General features: G+C 35.6%; 2 protein-coding genes across 7 annotated transcripts in view; one reads left to right on the forward strand and one right to left on the reverse strand.

The window, feature by feature from the left end:
- The first annotated feature begins 14 nt into the window (after window positions 1-14).
- Window positions 15-20890, forward strand: part of IFT74 (intraflagellar transport 74) — a 36591-nt gene continuing 15715 nt past the window's right edge. The window contains exons 1-14 of one of the 4 annotated variants that reach the window (XM_017816441.1): window positions 15-123; window positions 665-806; window positions 1292-1427; window positions 1911-1959; window positions 2778-2876; window positions 3043-3103; window positions 3551-3610; window positions 4565-4626; window positions 15035-15173; window positions 16165-16227; window positions 17139-17282; window positions 18390-18430; window positions 19666-19745; window positions 20847-20849. In XM_017816441.1, coding sequence (XP_017671930.1) covers window positions 690-806; window positions 1292-1427; window positions 1911-1959; window positions 2778-2876; window positions 3043-3103; window positions 3551-3610; window positions 4565-4626; window positions 15035-15173; window positions 16165-16227; window positions 17139-17282; window positions 18390-18430; window positions 19666-19745; window positions 20847-20849 — 1054 coding nt within the window. In that variant the 5' untranslated portion in view covers window positions 15-123; window positions 665-689. The other 3 variants (XM_017816440.1, XM_017816442.1, XM_017816443.1) reach the window with 3 other exon arrangements.
- LRRC19 (leucine rich repeat containing 19) lies at window positions 3485-11876 on the reverse strand. 3 transcript variants are annotated; one of them, XM_017816445.1, is made up of 5 exons: window positions 11768-11876; window positions 9332-9424; window positions 7880-8390; window positions 7479-7679; window positions 3485-6284 (listed from the first exon to the last, which is right to left on the reverse strand). In XM_017816445.1, exons 1-5 carry the CDS (start codon window positions 11792-11794, stop codon window positions 5959-5961), a joined length of 1158 nt encoding a protein of 385 aa, XP_017671934.1. In that variant the 5' UTR covers window positions 11795-11876; the 3' UTR covers window positions 3485-5958. The 3 variants fall into 3 exon arrangements, with proteins under 3 accessions (XP_017671934.1, XP_017671933.1, XP_017671935.1); XM_017816444.1 differs by having other exon boundaries at window positions 7880-8393; XM_017816446.1 differs by lacking the exon at window positions 9332-9424 and having other exon boundaries at window positions 7880-8393; window positions 11768-11848.

Consider the following 20890-nt stretch of genomic DNA (forward strand, 5'->3'; position numbering starts at 1 on the left):
AGGCATCGCGCCCCTCTCGCGATGCCTCCTGGGAGTTGTAGTCCTCGCGGGCTGCAGCGGGTGGAGCGGGATTTGCGCCCCTCGCGATAGCAGTGCGCGCCGTTGCCGCGATACCGCGGCGCGGTGAGGGGCCGGGGCTGGGGCCGGGGCTCGCCGGGCGGGAGCGGCTCCGCGGGGCAGCAGGCGGAAGCTGCCGGGGTGATATAAATCGGGATTGTATAGCGGATATAACGTATTTAATCCATCGGGGGTAGCGCGGTCGCCTTGGTGACTGGCGGCGGTTTACGGACCGTCTCCAGATAACTCAAGTGGTTATTTGCAACAGCGGCTCGCTTCCACTTTGTTTCTTGAAAAACTTGCGTTCTGTGGGCAGGTACTGAAGCAATAAATGCCACACGAATAAGCCGAGAGCTGATTGAGCACTGAAAAGGGGCTAGTGCCTCACCTTACTCACGGACCTTGCGTGGTCTTTCCTGAGCCCTGTCGCTGCCTCGTACCGACCGGTCAGGAAGTGCTCTGCAGAGTCCAAAAAAGCCAAAAAAAAAAAAATAAAAGAACCCCCTAAACTTATATTAATAAGGGAAAGAGTTAAGCTTTAAAGAGTTGGTCTCCGACAGTATTAAGGACCCCGTGCAAATCAAAGGACTGTTTCTCTTCTTTCCAGAGAGAAGTTGAAAAACAGACAAAAAATGGCCAGCAGTCACAGACCTCCAATAGCTCGTTCTTCCTCAAGAGCAGGAATAGGGCTGACCTCGAGGCCTGCCTCTTCATCACGGACTCCATCAGCAGCCAGAATAGGAACAGCGGTATGTTAAAAACATTTATTATTAACTTTGATATATTTAGATTTTTATCCTTTTTTTTTTTGCTGCTTCTTTTTTTTTTCCCAGTACCATCACTGGAGTAATTTTTTTTTGTTTGTTTGTTTTTTTTGTTTTGTTTTGTTTTGTTTTAGTTTTTTTATTACGAACTTTTAGATTTCAATTTTGTAGAAAGTTTTCGGTTCTACTTTTGACTGAAAGGGGTTAAGGAGGTCCAGCATCAAAAGTTCACGTGGGAGACCTTAATAGCATTAGTGTTGCAGACAGATGGAACAATGAACAGCTGCTCAAAGGTAATCCCTTACCCTTCTACAGCAGACTTTTGACTAAAGCTTTGTTTTCCTGAAGAGATGTAAATGCTAAAACATGCTTATACAATGAGTATAGAGGCTGACTTGATGTTTTTGATTGCTTTGGCAATTGCATTAGGTAATAATTAGGAGGTTTGTCGTTTGACTTTTTTTTTATAGATGCCTCCTAGTACGGCAAGACCTGGTTCTCGTGGTGGTTCTTTGACTGCTGGAGGAGTTTTATCATCTCAGATTAAAGTTGCAGACCGTCCAGTGACTCAACAAGGATTAAGTGGAATAAAAACTGCGATGAAAGGTATTTTGTATAGAAAACAGTTGTCGAGATATCTGCAGGTGTTTTAAAGGAATATTTAGGTGTTTAAAGGAAAACTTTTCATTACTGTATAAATTCCAGAGTGAATAGCTGTGATTAAAAGGAGTATGAGAAAGAAAATGAAGGTTAAAGCGTGCCTTTTATTGTCATTGCTCTTAGCAGTCAGAGAAGACAAAGACTTTTCTGTACTTGAGCTGTGTTTAAGAATCATTCAAAACAATAGAACAAAATTAATTGCATCTTCATCATCACTGCAGAATAATTAAAATATTCTGTTATATTGTAATAGTAATGTTTATTTTCACAACAGTCTAAAAATGCCTTTTCTTTTAATGAGATATCTGTTTAACAACACTAAAATATAACAGTTTTCTGCCAGTGGATTTTTCAAATTATTTTCATAATTTACAGTTCATCAAAATTAGGTTTTTTCTAACAAGATAACATATTGCTCTCCTTTATCAGGTCCCCAGAGACAGATAATGGATAAAACCTATTACCTTGGGGTGCTGAGGTACGTGTTTACAATACATTCAAACTACATCAGATTTAGTGCCCTGTTCTCTTTCAGACCCAGAGTTTAAGCTTAACAATAGTGTGGGACAGGTGGTGTTCACTTACTGAACTGTTACGGGAGTCCTGCTATAACAGTTAAGGTTATTTTGCATATAGTTTGTAGGAAGAAAGGAACTTCATGCTTATGTCCAAGTACAAGTAGATTCCTTTAATGATCTGTAGTTAGGCTTGCTAAGTTAAATGCAATCCCACAGCATTAGTAAGAGGAGGGTTGGTGACTTTGAGCTTCCGCCTGTAGTGCTTGATAGGTCCCATAGCTCCATTTGTATGTAGCATTGCAAACAAAACACTTTTTAGTGTACATTACTTGGATTATACATTGAGCTAACAAGGACAATGGCAAGACCTGGTGGAAACTGTTGCATATGGATCTTTTTCAGTTGATCATAATGCAGGTTTCAATAACCAGTCCTAAAAGATGTCATTTTAAATATGAATGATATTCACATTCTGTGAAGTTATCCTGTTTTCTGTCCATTTAAGAATGATTCACACCTGTTTTACCAGCAGGAACAAAAAGCTGATTAAAATATTTTATTTGACATCAAAGTTTTATAGCAACTGCTTATGACTTTGTCTGATACAACCACTTTGCTTTTTTCCTCACTTATTTAGCTCTTCTTTGAAATGCTGATTAGAAAGAGTGCAATGCAGTGAGATACTAATTGTAAATCTCCTGTAGTAAAATTTATTTTCTAGCTGTGTTTTAGTCCTACATCCAAATGTTAATGATTTTTTTGTTTGTTTTTTTTTCAGAAGCAAAACAAATGAACTCACAACAGAAATTAACAAGCTGCAGGAAGAAGTAGAAATGTACAAGCAAGAGAAATCTGTCTATTTGTCATATGAAAAACGGTAAGATGTATTGCAGCTAATGCAGTGCTGACTTTCTCAGACACAAGACTATTCTTGAATATTGGGCAGGCTTCAAGAAACCATTAAATAATTTTTTTTTCGTTTTTTTTATTTTTACATATACAAATCTTCCCACCTTAAGTTTGACTTTTTCTTTTGTATTTAGGGCAGAGGCATTAGCTAGTGAAATCAAGGAATTTCAAGGTCAACTAGCAGACTTCAACATGGTATGCTGATGTCAAATTTTGATACTGAGTGCTCTTCCTTCTCTAATTTATTCTCTCATTTACTTTGTACTGCTTTTGCTTTACTTCAGCATCTTTTTTATTGACATTTCTCAATAAAAATGTACTGGTTAATGCTACATTTCTTTGGTTATTGGAAAGGAATGAGATGGAAGCTAAGGAAAACATAAAAAAAAAAAGGAAGTGTACTGTACATAGGAGAAATGGCTGTCTATATTCAGGGTTTAGAACAGCTACATGTAATGATGATTAGTTTTGAAAAAGACATGTAATCTGTTCAGATTCCCAGATCACGTTTTTTCCGTTTGGAATAACTGAAAGTTTCTGTGTTTTCACGAACGCTATGCCTGGTTTATTTATTGATTTTTTTTTTTAATTAAAAAAAAAAACAGGAGAGCAATAATAGGCTGGAATTCTGTCTCATTTCAGGTTATGGATATACTTAACACCAGTACAGATATGGCAGAAGTGAGTCGCGATTACAATATGGTAAGAATTATGGTATTTGCTATGTTTTAACAGCGAAATGGTGTGTGTTACATTCTTGGTGCTTTGCATGCATGACATATCTAAAAAAGCATAGCACTAATTTAAAACTTATCTATTTTTCTCGGTTAAATTATTCATAGTATTAGCAACATGTTTGTACTTAGGTAATTATTTGAAGTATTGCATTAACAGCCCCATAGTAGTTTCCTGTGGTGTACGAAACCGACCCAAATTATGATTGTTAAAACATCTTCTTTCTTTTCCTGGGAGGACTAGTCATAGGGAAGACAAATTCAGGTAGACTGCACTGCCTTTTAAAACTGGCTGGTCTTCTGAACATTTAATTCTCTTTTGTCTTCAGCCTTTTGAATGTCTCTTGCATAATAAGTATTAAATAGGTCTCTGACATGGCCAGCCACAAAAATCAATGAGTTTTTTTCTTCCTTTACTTTCTTTCTTTATTTTCTAGCACAGGTATAGTGTTCCTCTAAGTGTTAAGGCATGAGTGGCATTAAGCATGTTTCGTTTCTTCTGATCACTTTGTCCTTAAACAAAAGAATCTAGTTTCAGAAAAGGCTGTTTTGCTCACTTGAAAAATGATCTGAATATTTCTTGGTCAAAACAACTTTGTTCTCTGATTAAAAAAATAAAGACCCAGTGTCTGTGTCAAGAAAAGAAAAATGCTTTGCGAGTGTTAAATTTTCATTTTGTTTGGAGGCTGAAACAGTATTTTACTAAGTGTTCCAGGAACAGATCCCACAGTAACAGTAAGTGAATCAATTTCTCTGGGGGTGTTTAAAAGATGCATAGATATGATACTTAGGGACATTGTTTAATGGTGAACGTGGCAGTGCTGGGTTAAGGGTTGGACTTGATCTTGGAGGTCTTTTCCAACCTAAATGATTCTATGATTTATTATAAACTTGATTGTATTTCAATATTATATCTTTTAAGTTAAAGGTTCAGAATGACCAAGACGCTCAGAGTATGGATAAAATCTTCACAGAAAGACAAGCGTAAGTACATTAAGTATGTGCTTCTCCAAAGCTGTTAAGACTATAACTGAACTCCAGAAAATGGAGGTGTTACTTCCTACCTCAACAGTGGGATGCATATCACACATGATACCTGAACGGTTTCAAGGTAATGCATTAGTACCAGATTGCAGCTAGAGTTCCTAGGTTTAAACTGCAGTAACTGCCCTGGAGATACTTACCAAGATGTCCAAGAAGTTAGGTGGTGGTGGAGACTGCTGTCTTGGCAATCTGCTGTCAAAGTCCTCAGTTTTGGGAGTTGTGGAGTAACAGAGTGAGGAAAACAAGCAGAAGTGGGAACTAAATCTTTACCTACCTGGTAAGGTAGGGTTGTGTAGAGGGAAAGATGAGGACAGCAAGATTTTTCCAATAGGAATTTGTAAGCCAGGAGAATGGCTTGTGTAGCGATAGGCTGAGACAGTGACTTTTTGAGATGTTTGATTTAGGGACAGGAGATGTGCTTGGTACATGATTGTGCTTGTTACCACTGAAAGCAATCTCAAGAATGAGATTTTATATATCAATAAGCACTTTGAGAAAACAGCTTACCAGTTTATAACAAGTCACATTTCAATAATACTGTTGCTTTCAACAGCTCGCAAATGGGTCTATTCTACCGATGAATGCATTTTTAAAGTGTTAAGGAAATCTGAAGAGAAAGTACTTGGTTCAGTAGCAAACTAAGGTATAAAGGCATTAGGTACACTGGAATGATAATTTGTCATTGTACTGTACATACACATTTAAGGGAATACAGCAATTGGTCTTTCTTACTCTGCTAATTTAGGTAGAACAATACCCAAATGCTGTGTTGTACGATTATGTTGGTTTTGGCTAATAGACTACTGAGCTGTGACAACACTGATTTGAATTCAATCCCCAGTCTGACTGTGGTGTGCTTCAGAATGTTGGAGAAATTATTTTTGTTTTCTAGACCTCTTCGCAATTAAAGCGTTAGTGATTGTGCCAGCTTCACTTGCTATTTTTTAAAGTAGCAAGTAGTACTTGTTCATGTTTAGCAATATACAGTAAGCACTCCCCATGCCCTGACATAAGTAGCCAAATAGATTTTCATAAAGCGTGCATTATAAGTATTTTTGCATGTTTTGAAGTATTTGTTGTGCCAGTAATGCATGCATACCACCACATTTTTGAACTTCATGATTGATGCAGCAAAACCTTATTATGGATTTGTCGAGATGAAAGGAGATAGACTGCATAACTTCATTTTGTATTGTACATGAGTAGTGTAAAATGGAAGTACAAGTGTTCTACATTTTTGAAAAGTCAGTGCATTATTCGTTGTTTAAGACATTAACTCTCCTCATTTACATAAGAATCAATGTATTTATCCTCAATAAATCCATCTTCTCCATCCCCAAATGCATGAATTTTCTCAAAGATTACAATGGGTTCTTCACTGTTTGTACCCAGTACTGAAGGAGAAGGGCTCGTGTCAGCTGAGAACTCCTGTTCAAACCTCTCTGGGTCATTTTCTTCCAGACGACGGTGTCGGTAGCTGATCACATAATGATACCATGTTGGGCATTTTACAGCAGTAAAAATCAGGAGTGTAGTGCCTAGGACAAACCCTAGGACACCCGCCAGGAAGGTCCAACTTTTGCCAAGAAGTGGTAACTCTTTAAAATAAACAGGAAAAAAGAATTGTAATTTTCATGAGGAATTCTAGCAAGGGCTCTAGTAGGTTTTTTTTTTCATAGTTAAATTGAGAACTCACAAAATAAACAATGATAGAGAATTAGTGAGTGTCTACAGAGCTTTAGTATAATGTTATTGCTATGCTATTAAGGAGTCAGTAACATCACAGAGACCAAAAATATATGTGCATCTCATATTTCTAGTAATATAAATCTACCATGCATATTTATAAAAAATAATAGTTTCAAAGTCAGATAAAGTTCCAGGAACATATAAAAGATAACATAATTTTTTTTCAAAATTTAAATACAAAAATTAGGCTTTGGGAAAAAATGATCAGCAATTGACTTCAAATTCTGTTTCCCAGGCTTAATTTTCTGTGTGGGGATGATGTCTGCACCCTAACATATTATGCCTTTTGTTTGGTATATGCCTTCAGTTGTGTTTCTTTTATAGTAAAAAAGTCAATAAGACTTGCCATTAGTCTTTATTTAGAAGCTGATTTTGTGTACCTGCCACAGTTCTAAAATAGATTATAGCCTGGTACAGCTAAAGAAGTGTGTGGCAGTGGTGGCTTATGATTTGTGTATATATCTGTAGATTGATACAGATGCTTTGCCAAAAGCCAAACTAGAATATTAGAGAATAATGATGGAATTAACATAGAAAGGTGAGGAGAGTGTCACTGAAATTTCCAAAAAATATGTGACAGGCACATCCATGTCCTTTATACCAAACACAGCTGAGGGCAGGAGTAAAATCTGTAGGGTCACACTTTCACGTTTTAGGAAAACAATTACATCTAAAAACCAGTTAGTTTGGGAAAAGTTTGTTGGGTTTTTTTTAAAATATATATATTTTTTTAAGTTGCTTCCTACTTCTGTTAGTTAGACATCTAGACAGTTATTTGAATTTCAGGGCTTTGAAATTTCATCATCATTTTTCAATATCATTTGGGAATTTGTGTGGTTTATTCGTTTTGAACACTTACTCAGTAGAGCTTAACATGCACCATAATGTGTGTGACTGTCTAACAGAACCTGGAAATATGCTTGTTCTGTAGCCCTGGCTTTTTATGGAAAATGAGAGTGTGCTAGGCATACAAAATGGTATAAAGTCATGGAACAGCAAATCAAACAGCTTATAAGCAGTAAAGTGAAGCATCTGTACATTACCTGCATGTGTTCCATTGTTTCCAGTGATGTTTGGAGTCAGAGCTGTTATTAAGGCACTACTTCTGAGGTTAATGACAGGAGTGGAAGTTACAGTGTTTTCTGAAGAAGTTTTTTCAGTTTTACAGTCAGCTGGTTGGATAGCCGTCTTGATGGAGATTTCTTTCTTGGTTGGTAGCGTACATGTAGTGTTGCTTTCATTTTCTGTGAATGTGAGCAATGAAAAGGCTGTGAGATATTGTTAATATTTTGGCACCCTAGTCTAGAAAAATCTCATGGATAGCTATTGTATTGCTGCAAAATGCGGGTAAGTTGATGGTGGATATTATCCACAGCAAAAAAAAAAGAAAGGTAAAGCTGTTCAGTATAAACAAATGTGAAACGCTGCTCTTACCAAAACTTACCCAATGTAACATTGGAGGCAGTTAGCCATATCTGTAAGTCAAGGAGGTCACAGGAGCAGATCCATGGGTTTCCAGCTAAAACAATTTTAATCAATTTAAAAGATGATTTTATATGAAGGTAGTTCAGTAAGTTACACTGTAGATTTAAAACCGTCAGGCTTTCTAGAGAAGTAAATGCATCTGAATCTAATTGAGCAATCATGTTATAGGATAGATTCAACACAGAGAGTTGATTTAATCCTGCAAATGCTGCTTTATGAACTGTGCTAATATGATTGTTGCTGATATCCAGATTTATGAGTTTTTTCAGATTGCAGAAGCTGTTCTTGTGCAGTTCAGTAATCCTGTTTTTATTCAGATGAAGTTCAGTGAGGTTAATAAAACGTCCAAGAATCTCTTTGTCACTATCTTTTAAAGTGATTTTATTGTTTTTGAGGCTTAATTTAGTAACGTTTTGAGAAAGGTTGGTGGGGATATTAGAGAGGTTCTTTCCAGACTCGTCACAAATGACCTGCTGAAAAAAAGAGAATGACGACAATTAAATACTGTACAAAAGTCTGGTAATGAAGATGTCTCATTGATGACTGTTAAAGGCAAATATGATCTGGTATTTTTTTAATGCTGCCACTTTAAAAGAAAAGTTCTACTGCTCTTCATGCAGTTTTATTTATGTCTTTCTTAATTAATTTATGATCTGGTGATACATGAGAATTAATCTTCCTAATGGATAAAGACCTGAAGTTCCTGACGACTTAGTGCTTTAACTCTATATCATCATATAAAGTGCAAGGCTCTTTATATGATGATCATCCAAAATATAACCACTATGACATGCTATTTTGGAATTAATAGGGGCGTCTGTTTTAAAATTTGAAATGAAGCTTGACTGGGTAGAAAAAGGATTTCTTTCCCATATAATCTGGAACAGTGTCACAGAGGAAGTTTATTCTGCAAATTAATTCAAGTACACCTTTTAAAATGAATTGTTTTAAAAATACCTATGTTTAGTCTTTAAAACATCTTTAGAGCAGACCCTCAACAAAACATTTATTATATTTTTTTCGTATCACCTAAATTAATTTTAATTTTCTGTGTTGAAGTTTAGCATAGCTGCAGTCTTTTCAGATTGGAGTGTTTACTCTCAATACCTTGAAATACTTATGTTTTTTGAAAAGAAGAGATTTATTTATATATGTATAGGAGGCATTCCTGTTGTCTGTGGAGGAATTTGTCTGAGATATAAAACCATCTCAAATGTGTTTCAGTGATGATTCACCCACTTACAATGACTGCCATCAGTTAATTGTCCATTTCTCAGAAAACCAGTTCTTATTTGTCTTTTTGTACTTCTTTCTTCAGGAATTTTATGTTTTTGAAACAGTTTTTAAAATGCCTTCTGCTTCAAGTGTGTCTTTCAAAAATAAGAGTAGTTCATATCCGTATAAAACTTACAGTTTGGGAAGTAATGTTGCAGTCAGCAGTCACTGGATTCAAAAACAGTGTTCCAACCCATATCACAAGCCAAGAATGTTTCATGTTTAGAGCCTAGTAAAAAACAACACTTTTGTATACCAAGACCAGAATACCAGTGTCTACTGTTGTGGTAGTTTAATAAATTAATAGGTATAGTAATTTCCATGACAATTTAATAAATTTTGTTCTACATAAATATTGGAAATGCAAAATTAAGCAGAAAAACAGAGGCTATCAGAATTAATGAATTCAACTTTCCCTTAATTGAGCCAAACTTAAAATCCAGTAAGCAAACTGTATCAGTAAATAAAAAAGGGATTGGTTAGACAAGTTAATAGGTAAAAGTTTCATAGATGTGTAAAACAAATAGGCAGGGCTGTACTCATTAATATCCCTGACAAAGCCATTATGGGTAGTGGAAGACTGTGGTAGATGTAAACTGCAGAAAGTATTCAGGCTGGTATGCTCTCCCTAAACACTTTCCCTTGTTGCCACTGACAGAGGCAGAATACTGCAGTAGATGGATGGTTGGTTTGTCCAGTCCAATTTCTTTTATGTTCTTAAATAAGTTATTAAGCACTTTTTGTGAATTTTCAACTATTAGATTGGTATTTTAATCTCACTGTTGTCCCTAATATAACATATCATATGGCATAAACCTGGACCTCCGTATTGCACGAAGTAAACATGGTTCAATCTCTTGTGATGGAGTTTTTGTGCAGATTTCAGCTTTCATTTTTTGAAATTCAACAAAGTTCCTACAAATTTCCTACACAGTTCCACTGTGACATTAACGTCTCTCAGAGGAAGTGGCACTCATTATTCTGTTTGAATTAGGCGTTATTTGCAGGATCTCTTCCTTTTGAACTATGTCTGGCAGATGTTAAGTCAGTCCCTGTTTGCACCACACTTGAAGGAAAATGTTACGTAAAAGGTAGATTAATGTTTAATTTTTGTGCTTTTTCTTAAGCATCTGAAAAGATAGTGGGTTAAGTGAATCTCAATATCTCCTTCCAAGACTTCTATCTTCCAGAGTAAAAAGGACCTGAAAGCTAGAGTGTAAGGTACTTGCTTAAAGTGCTTATTGTGTCTTGAGCTGTACAGAGTATTCACTGAATTTAACAGAGTGGAGGAAATTACATAAGGAAGCTTAGTTGCATGAACAATGCTAAATATAGGCAGCCAGTTAGATTTTAAAAAACTCCACCATCCTTAAGGAAAGTGCCAGGAGGCCTCTGCTGATGAGAATGGAATAGGTGAGGTCATAGAACAAATTGATCAAGTCACTTAATAGCTTCTATATATTTGCATGTCTGAGGATTGACCTCATTCACCTAACTGAATCAGCCCAGAGACTTAATAACTTCTAGGAAAGAAGAGGAAGATAAGAGCCACTTACTCTGCTCTGATCCATTGTGTATTTCTACTTCTGCTGGAAACTTACATTAAATACAAAAAGATTTCATAAACCTTTTGTGCCTTTGAGCCATTATCAGGGACAAAGGGTGCTAGCATCAGCAGCCACCGTGGAATTATGTCCTGCCATAGGTATCGCTCTTGTCACTGATGGTACTGGTGGCCTGCATATTTTTGAAGCCAGATTGTGTATTGCTAATGGAAAACATGATGCAGTTTGAGAACTCCAGAACTATTTTAATAGTTGGAACTTAGGACATATTTTGTCCTTAAAGGCACTGCTTCCAAGGTATTTGGAAACAGAGTGGGTCTTAACCTGGTAATGTAGAAATACAGATTAATGGTAATATTGCACTTTGCGGACTTTAAGAAAAGAACTATCTTTAATAGAGTGGGGAAAATATATTAAATATTGTTTTTAAAGTTAATCCATAAGTTAATAACAATCAAGTTGAAAATTTAAGTTGTACACGTGTCTTAGTGAAAAACAGTTCATAGTTTTTACTTTAGTTTCTACTGAAAGCTTAGGGGTTTTTTTACAAATATGATTTCCTGCATTTTGTGTGTGTGAACCTGTATAATCAGTAGAAGAACAGGAAAGCATCTGTAATTTAGTTGCAGTTTAGCTCTTTACCAGAACCAGACTTTAAGAATTGCTGTTTAAACTAATTGCTATGGGAAGAAACTCAACCTGGAAATACAGTGGTAATATTTTGCCATTTTCTTGTAATTAGAAGTGCTTTCTTAAAAATGTTCTTCTGAGAACTTTGAAGATTTTAGCATTTAATAGATGAGGTAATAGACTTTATACAATCGGGTAGTCTGTTCAGAGACTGTTCCCCAGCTTTCTAATGAAGTACAATTTACTTAACAACTTCACATGTCCAAGGTTCATAGTAATTCCTGAAGTTTTGAGATGTATTTGTTTCCAGACTAGCAACAAAATTACACTAATAAATCTTTGCCTGAATTTTTAATTAGATGTACCAAGTGTCTTACCTTTCTGTTGCTTCTTAAAGGCAGCATATGTACACATGTGTGGGTTTTTCAATGCACTGACAAGAAATAACATGGTGAAACAGCACTTTGTTTTGCTTCAACCTTTGTACTTGATGAATAACCAGGCAGTGTAAAAAAAATAATAAACCTGGAAAATCCTTAGCAAAAGATTGACTAAGTTGAGCAACTTCTTATAATCATCTTGGATTTAATTGGATCTGCAGCCAATAGGAATGTCTAATAGTATTATGCTGAAGTGTCAAGTTCCAGATCATAGAGGAAGCACTGAGTCAAAATGCCATAGGTAATTTACAAGCAAGTTGAGTTATAATCAATTAAAGAAATGCTGGAGACAGAAAAAGACTTGCTTTTTTTATGTGATTATTCATCAAATGAGGGAAATGTCAAGGTATTTGCATACTGAAGTAAAACTCTCTAGTAGTTAGTTAAATCTGTGTTAATTCTTGTGTTTTGGAAGCATCATCAGAGAAACTGCATGGTGTGATACATAAAGCTCATTATTTACAAAGAATTGCAAGCACCGTTAAGTACATGTGTTGTAAGGGCTATATTTCAGGAAGAAGTTCTAAAATGATATTTGCACTGATTTGGTAACATATATAGAGAGAGAGATTGAAAAGGGATTATATTGATACAAACACTGTGTCAAATAAATTTTTGCTTGCTTTAGTGCTCATGCTGTCCAATGCATACCATCAAACTATGGAACAGCTAAGTCTCCTTTCATTCTCCATTCCTTTCAAACATGTGCCTGGAGATGTCATTTTACTTCAGTATCCTTCTTTGATCTTATTGCCACTTTGTTTTTTTGCTTAACATCTCTTAACATTCTGCAATTTTTCCAAGCCTCATCCCCGGCTCAGCTTCATCCACAGTCTTCAAATTACTTGTGGTAATGAATTGTGTTTCTGTGATGGCCACAAAATCCTGACATTTTTATTACCTCTTGGAAAAGCAACCAGTTTCAGCCCTCTGTCAGAAGTTTTCTTCCAGAGAAGATTCATCACAACTAAATCAGACACTCCTAGTCTCAAAAACATGCTGGATCATCTTGAAGTATTTAGCCAGGAGTCCATATTACATAAGAAAAGGAGAGTTGCCTCAGGTGAAGAGGCTAGTCCGTAATGTTTCCACACACAGTTTAAATAGATGGGGCTGGAAAACTAGGGTCCTTTCCTTACCCAGCCGTGCATATTTGCAGTCTCAGACATAGAGGAGAAATATACAATAGAGCTTGGAGACACTACTGCTCTCAAGAGTGGTATTGCCATGCCACTACTTCCACATGGTATTTTGGAACCCAGGATAAATGTAGCAAGCTGTGTTCTTCTCTCCCACCCTAAATGTTCCAGTGATCTCCAGGAAAAGGTACCGTGTTTGTACTTAAATACTCTCTCTAATCAGCACTGCAGTCCCTCCAGGAGAATTACATCTAGTGTGGAGATTCCTTCTGGAATCAGCAGCTATAACATTTTCTTGAATTCTTCACTGCAATTTCTCTGTTCTTCCATGTCTTCAGTTGGGCTTGATCTGAGAGAAACTGTCACTGCTGAGATGTTACAACAGCTTTCATAGGCCCAGACTGAGGCATGTGTCCAATAGGGAAGTTACATGAAAGCTCCCTGCCAACTCCCAGTTCTATGCTTTCCAGCAGGTCTTGTATCAAACTACTCTTGTAGCTTAAAAATAACTCCTTTCCACTACCACATGTAACATAATTATACATTCATAAACTAGTGTACTTGCAGTGAGGGCCTCATTCTTTGGACTGTATCTGAACCAACCGCTCTCAAGAGGGTATTAAATTTAATGTCATAATACAACCATCCAGTATTTCTTGAACAGTCCCAATGCACTCCAGATTTGCTGCATTGGAAAGTGGGAGACCATCACTTTGATTTGTTGCATCATCATCATCAGAGTCCAAAGCATCTTTGCAGCACAAACTGGTCACATGACAGAATTTCTACTTAACATCCTCAGATTCTTGGAGAGTATAAATCTTTCTTGAAGATCTTCAAGATATTGAAAACCTGCCTAAGACACTGAAAACGTGCTCTAGATGACCATGTTTGATTAGTGCACAGGCTGGACCAGGTGACCTTCAGAAGTCTATTCCAATGTGAAGTCTACTCTGCTTCTGTGATATTTTCATTATTCCCTTACCCTGAGATTATCATTGTGCATCATCTATTTTGCATCATCTCTTAAGCCTGAGTGCATTCTCGACTGCAGTCTTTGATCCAATAGTGTTAATTACACAAATTACAACTTTTGGCATCTTGCAACTCAGGAAGAGTTAATGAAAAAGAGAAGAAAAAAAATCCTGAAGGAATGTATTCAGCTGATTTTGTCATTCTTTAAGAAAGAATTCACTCTGGAAACAAGCAAACCATTTAAGCAGTGTTTAAAGAACAGTGAAGGAAAGGAAGGTATACTCTCTAGGGTTTCAGGAGCTTTTGTTAATTTCCTTTAGCTGTGTTCTTAAATTGACTCTCTGGCTTTCATGAATTTCAAAGAAACTATTAGACTTGATACAACACAGTGAGAACAGTTCTTTATGTGTTCCTTGTTTCTGCTAAGACAGTTGCTTGTAGCTCACTATAGCTGCAGTGGTAGAGTTTTTATGTTTGCAGCCTATTGATTTCCTAACGATTAAATTCATGAATCAAGAATGTTAGGAATGCCTAATTTCTTACTTATTGCATGGTTAAAAAACTCTACACTGCTTAAGATGCTGAACTCACTCTCCATTCTTCAGAATTCTAACAATTCATTGCAAAAAGAAAGTAATCTTTTCATCATCATCTGGTACCATCAAGTCCTGATGTCTATGTTATATGTTTTCTTTATGTGCATCCACAAATCACCTACCAACTTCTTTATTTCAAACTGCCAGATGTTACTCTGGAAATTCACCTGTTAAGAGCAACTGAGAGAGAGTAGTCTGCTTTTACCAGTGTTGAGGCCTATGCAGTTAGACAGGTTGGAAGTGTTGGAAAGCAGTATGTGGGTATTGTAGGGGCAGGGAATTCTTCAGCTTCTGTATTTCACAGTGTGAATGTTTGTATAGCTAATCCAGCTCCAAGAAGATTAGATACAAGTGGGTAACTCCTATTTTTTAGAGTCTGGAGTTTTTGTGCTAAAGGACCATTTCAGTGAGGGTGAAGGAATACTGAAGTTTGAAATGAGTGCTTACAAAAAACATCAACTAGTAAAAGTTACAAGAACATTGTATTTTTACAGCACGGAAAAGTTAATTCAAGCTGTAGAAGAAGATATTGAACATGAAAAGGTTGTGGCAGATGACATAATGAAAGATATGTCGCAGGAAGATCAAGCTAAATATATGGAGATGAAGGCTGCTAATGAAAAACTCTCCCAGGTTGGTTTGTTTCACTCTACTTACCTAAAATATTTTTTAAGCAGGCTTCAAGGGTTGTAGATTTAAGTACAAAAGAGCTTTACAACAGACTAATAGAATAAAAAATCTTACTGGTATCTTAATCAATTGTAAAAGTGCCTGAAAATAAATAGAGCAATTGACTAAGACTAAGTACTTTCTCTTTTTATATTTCTTTTTTTAAGAATAAACAGTGTTCCTAATTTTTCTTTTAAATTTGGGGACTGACATGCAGATTTTAAAAGCCGCTGCAATGCTTACATGTTTCATCATGTGTAAAAAGCAAGCAGAAGGGAAAAATAACCACAGCAGTTTTTGTAGTTTTGTAGTTTTCTCCTTGTGTACAGAAGTGAATCTGACTAGGTTTTTTCTGTTGTTATTATTGTATGTCTCAATATATCAGAAAAAATTAAGTGGGCTTTATAAAATATTTGTGACTTCATTATTCCTAATGATAACAACAGGAGTAAGATTTCTAGGCTCTCTGACATGATCTGCCTTAAGTTATACAGGCTAAAAATGTCTCTGTATAGTATATGCAGAGATGACACCAGTGTTTCCCAGCTGTCTTAGGATGAGCTGAATCAGTAGACAGGGCCAGTCTCTTTCTGGTCTATGAAGAAACTGTGGTGGCTCGTTCAGATTTTAAAATCTGACTCTAAACTTCTGAAGTAGAAATAATAAGTTCCACTCTCAGTACCAATTTTAAGAAAAAAATAGTAGAAAAAGGGCAATTTTCTGGTCATAGCCCAACTGTAAATAACATTGATAGGAGTAATAGAAAAGTTGGATGCTGAAAGTAAGTGGTTATTACATTTGAGTTACTTAAAGGAACTGGAAACAGTCTTGTCTTTAAAATTTTTAAGAGCAGCAGTAAGACCCTTTACAGCATTTGATAAATACTAGGGTTTAGAACCGAAAAGTAATCAAGTAGTAATTTTTATCTGAATTTTGCACTTTTTTTCCTCTTTAGGAATTGGTTGTTCAACAGCAGGAACTGGATGTATTAAATGTAAAGGAAGAGAATCTAAGAGCTGTATGTATGATAAAAAGTGGTCTCTGTACCATCTTTAGTGTAAAAAATAATACAGTAGAAAAATACCAAATTTTTTTTCCTTAAATTTTCAGCTATTGCAGGATCATACCCTAGAATGGGAAGGCAAAGCTGCCTCTTTGTTTTCCACCAATAATTTCTAATCAGTTTTGGGTAAAAATTCTTTTTGCTAGATGCCAAGTACAAAATTTTGATAGCAACAGTGAGCTTTCCTGGATTTAGTTACTCCTGCAGTTTCAGATGTTTTCTGTGACATTTGATGGATTTAGAATATCTCTCTAAATTAACATCCTTCTTAAGGATTTTTGTGACTTAATTTTTTGATATATTTTAAATTTTCAGAATGTCTGAGATTGATTTTCTTGTTCCACATTTCAGTTCAAAAGCAATTGGCATTTCAAACACAGTGGTACCAGCTGATGTATTTTTTATTCCATATACATACATAAATGCTCATTTTTAATACACTTTCATATTGCTAGATTGAGAACAATGTTCTCATATTGCCTCCTCCATGGATTAAACGATCTCTGAGCAGAAAAAGACAGTCAAAAAGTATAGTTTTCAAATACTGTTAGACATTTTTCAGTCCTTTTAAATATTGTATATGGTTGGAAATCCCCTAGATATGATGAAGTAGTAAATCTACTCAGAAAATTGGCCTGAGGACAAACTCATAAAGCAAGAATTAGTTAATTGGGATATTCCATTCTAGAAAATGCAATATTGACAATATGGATTTTAAATTTTATTTTTATACCGTCTCTGTGCTTTTTGTAAGAAATAATCTTCACTTGTAATATACAGATAAATGTTGCTTAACTAAAGCATAATTTCTACAATGTTCTCTTGCCATCTGAAAATAGCTGGTAGGTGTTTGCTTTTCCCAACAGGAAATAGCACAATCTGGAGTGAAACAGGAAGCTGTGCATCTGTATGAAAAGCTCCATGAGCTCAAGGAACGTCGAGATCAAATTATTGCTGAGGATAAGAATATGGAATCTCCACAGGAGGAAAGAGAGAGATTACTAAAGCAGGCAAGAACATAAAATATTGCTATGTAAAAGATTCTCCGAGTCAGTATTTTTAGGGGTGATATTACTTGAAAGTACTTGAGTTTGAATCTTGCCTTTACTTGCATTCTAAGCAGCACAAATAATCTGAAGTTATGAACAGTTAATGAATTAGAAGGTTGGGATATTTCAGGTTCATCCAAAAGCTGCAGACCTGTTGGAGTGGGTTCAGAGGAGTGCCATGAAGATGATCAGAGAGCTGCAGCACCTCTTCTGTGAAGACACACTGAGAGTTGGGGCTGTTCAGCCTGGAGAAGGGAAAGCTCCTGGGAGAGAGACCTCATTGCAGCTCTCCACTACCTAAAGGGAGCTTATAAAAAGAGGAAGAGTGACTTTTTACATGGGCAGATAGTGATAGGACAAGAGGGAAACTGTTTTAAACTAAAAGATGAGAGAGTTAAATTAGATGCTAGGAATAAATTCTTTATTGTGAGGGTGGTGAGGCACTGAAACATGTGGATGCCCCCTGCATGGAAATGTTCAAGACCGGGTTGGATGGGACCCTGAGCAACCTGATCAAGTGTGTGGCATCCCTACCTGTAGTGGGGCTGGAGGGGAGGTGATGTGTGGGTTGGAAATAGATGATCTTTAAGGTCCCTTCCAGAACAAACCATTCAATGATTTTATGAAAACAAAATTGGCACAGGAAGCTTTTCAGCTAGTTGACTTGATCCAATTCACAAGTCATGTTGGTTGGGAAAACTGATCCAATTGAGCGTCTCTGTAACATAACTCCAGACAGCATCCTTGTGGGTACTGAACGTGGATACTAATCCAGGAGCAATTTAATCAGTTTACAATGGCCTATGCTGAGTTATGTAACTACGCATCTGTATTATATGGATTATTGGTCTGAGTGACCAATGATTTGATTTTTAAATGTATGATTTTAAACATTTGGAAAAGATAACACTTGAATCATATCAATTCTTGTTGGACAATGTGACAGCAAGTTTGTGATTTCATGTGCTGAGCTTCTATTCCCTGTACTTTTAGAAATCATTTTTTTCTTTTCCTTTTTTCATTTGTAGGTTTTATTTCGTATGTTAACATTGTCATACTTTTTTATAGGTTAAAGACGATAGTCAAAAAATAGCAAGCATGGAAAGACAGTGAGTAACCCCATTATACTGTTGCTATCAATTACATGTACACTCTAAAGACAGTTGAGTTCCATCATATATTTCTATAGACTTTTAGAACATCACCACATTTTCAAACCTGTTCTAGTGTTAACATTCCACAGAGAATAGAATATATTCTTCTGTTTCAGGTAAACAACTTTTATAGTGATAGAACATTTAGATCTGCATAATCAGATACTTTCATCCCTTATGAATACTGAGAATATGCCTTGAAAATATAAATTGGTAATTGCTCTGACATAAACTTGTTTAAGGCTGAAGAAGACATTCATCTGTAAAAAGCTACTCCTCTGGGACATCCATGAAGTTGAGGCACATTGCACTGCAGTCTCATTTTGAAGTTTGTTATGTGTTCTCAAAACCTAAGAGTTACAAAGTTGCTTATAGAAAATTCCATTCTAAAGAGTAAAAGGGTACTGCTTCTTGATTCTTGGGTACTGGGCCTTTCTGAAGATTTGCAAGAAAGTCAAGTAAATTTTATGATAAATAGTTAAGTTTGTGGGGTATAGTTAAAACAGTATAATATTTTGAGATTTTGATGTTTTGATTTTTCTTTTGACTTAAAATTTGAGATAATTCATGAAATATCCTAGAAACAAATTTAAGTTCTTTTAAGCAGTATTCCCAGCTGTAATTATTGGTTAATTTTTAATATGTTGATACTTTAATTAGATAATAAGTTGCTTAACAGAATTTTTTAAAAGATACAATAACAAAAAATTATACGTGAGACTTTACATAGAAATGTGTTTAAGGTAATTTCTTTCACACATTGATTGATCATATAGCAGAGTATTTTACTTGTACATGGCAATTCCTTAATGGATTTTAGTGAACACATAAGTAATTTTTAAGGAGTACAGTTATTTGGTGCACTTTACCAATTATGTTGTACCTTTGCAAAGCTGAATAGCAACCAGCAGAGGGACTACTTGAGTAAGTTAAGAATTATGGATGACTCAACAAAAATTGTTTTTTAATAAAAAGGAGCAGCAGTGCTTATATTTAATAGCTCTTGGGACTAAAGTGACATGTTACTTACATATACCTTTTATAATAACAATCCTCCTGATATTCTTTTGGTTTTGATAAATTTTAGGTTTGCAACTTTTATTCTTGATTTCTCTCTGCATTTTTGTCTAAAATAAAGTAAGTACTTTACAACATATTTTTAACCTTGATTTTCATTATCTGTTTGTCAGGCTGGCAGAAGTAAAAGAAAAAACAAACCATTTTAAAAAGGTCATTCAACAACTTGATATGGATCTGGAGAATCATCGAGGTAATATGACTAGAGTTGTAGCAGACTGCAGAGCTGCATCTGTTTGTATGGTATATGCTCTACCCATTAGTTGCTTGAAACTTTTAGGCTGATGCAAATGTCCATTGCTCATCAACATCATCACATCTACAGGTATAGGCTTTTCTTTTCAAACTTGAGGAGTACCCACCTTTAGTGATGCATTCTTCAAGTTCATATTGAAAATTACCAGATAAAATAATAGTACAGCTGTCTGGTTTTCTATCCCAATTTTATTTTTAGGACTGGTTGAGGAATAAAAGTTTATCCTTCTGGCAGCACTGTAGAACCAGCTCATACTTAGAAATGCTTTCATTAATTGTTACACTGTCAATGGATTTGGAATTGAAAATGTTTAATAATAACGTGTAAAGCAGACAGAATTTTTTTAATACTAGTTCAGTATTATTTTTATCTGTTTTTGAAACTTCTTGGGTTGATCTTTGCAAGAAGAGTTTGAGAGCTGCCTTAAAATGACCTTAATTTATACTTACCTCCAACAAACATGTGCTGCAGTGCTTAGACTAGGTTAGGTTGATATTTCCTACCACTGGAAGTTATGGTTCTGGAGGAAATAATGTTAGTTTGAGCATAGGCCCTTAATAGTTGTGAAAGGTTCTCCATAACGCAGAGATCAGAGATTCATGCAGTGGAAAACCTTCTTTTCATTTTAAGAAATCTTGTTCAGATAGGAATTACACAAATATGTGCATACATTCTGGAAGGCTTTGTAACGACTTATTTAAATTTTGGAGGACTAATGAGTTGATGTGTGTCCTTTTTACTTTATGCCCTTTCTTGGGCTATCAGTGTAAAATCTATCTGTAAATTTCTTCAAGCCGAACAAATATTTCTAAATTTGCCTCCAAACAAATGTTTGATACATCTGTTTCTTGTCTTTTGCATTACAAAATATTTCATATTTCTACAGATTTTTCTTTATTTTTGCACAAATAACTTGTTAAGACTGTTTTGTTAGCTTTTGTGTTTCCAGGTAATATCATTGCCAACTTTATTGTTCTTTAATCTTTCCTTTTTGTTTGACTTGCAACCCTTTCTCATTTTAACTTCGGAAAAATGCAGAAGGTAAGAAGTGAGTTGCTTTTCACATTTTATAGTTCAGTTTA

This window comes from Lepidothrix coronata, unplaced genomic scaffold (assembly GCF_001604755.1).
Source record: "Lepidothrix coronata isolate B3197 unplaced genomic scaffold, Lepidothrix_coronata-1.0 Scaffold55, whole genome shotgun sequence".
NCBI lineage: Eukaryota > Metazoa > Chordata > Aves > Passeriformes > Pipridae > Lepidothrix > Lepidothrix coronata.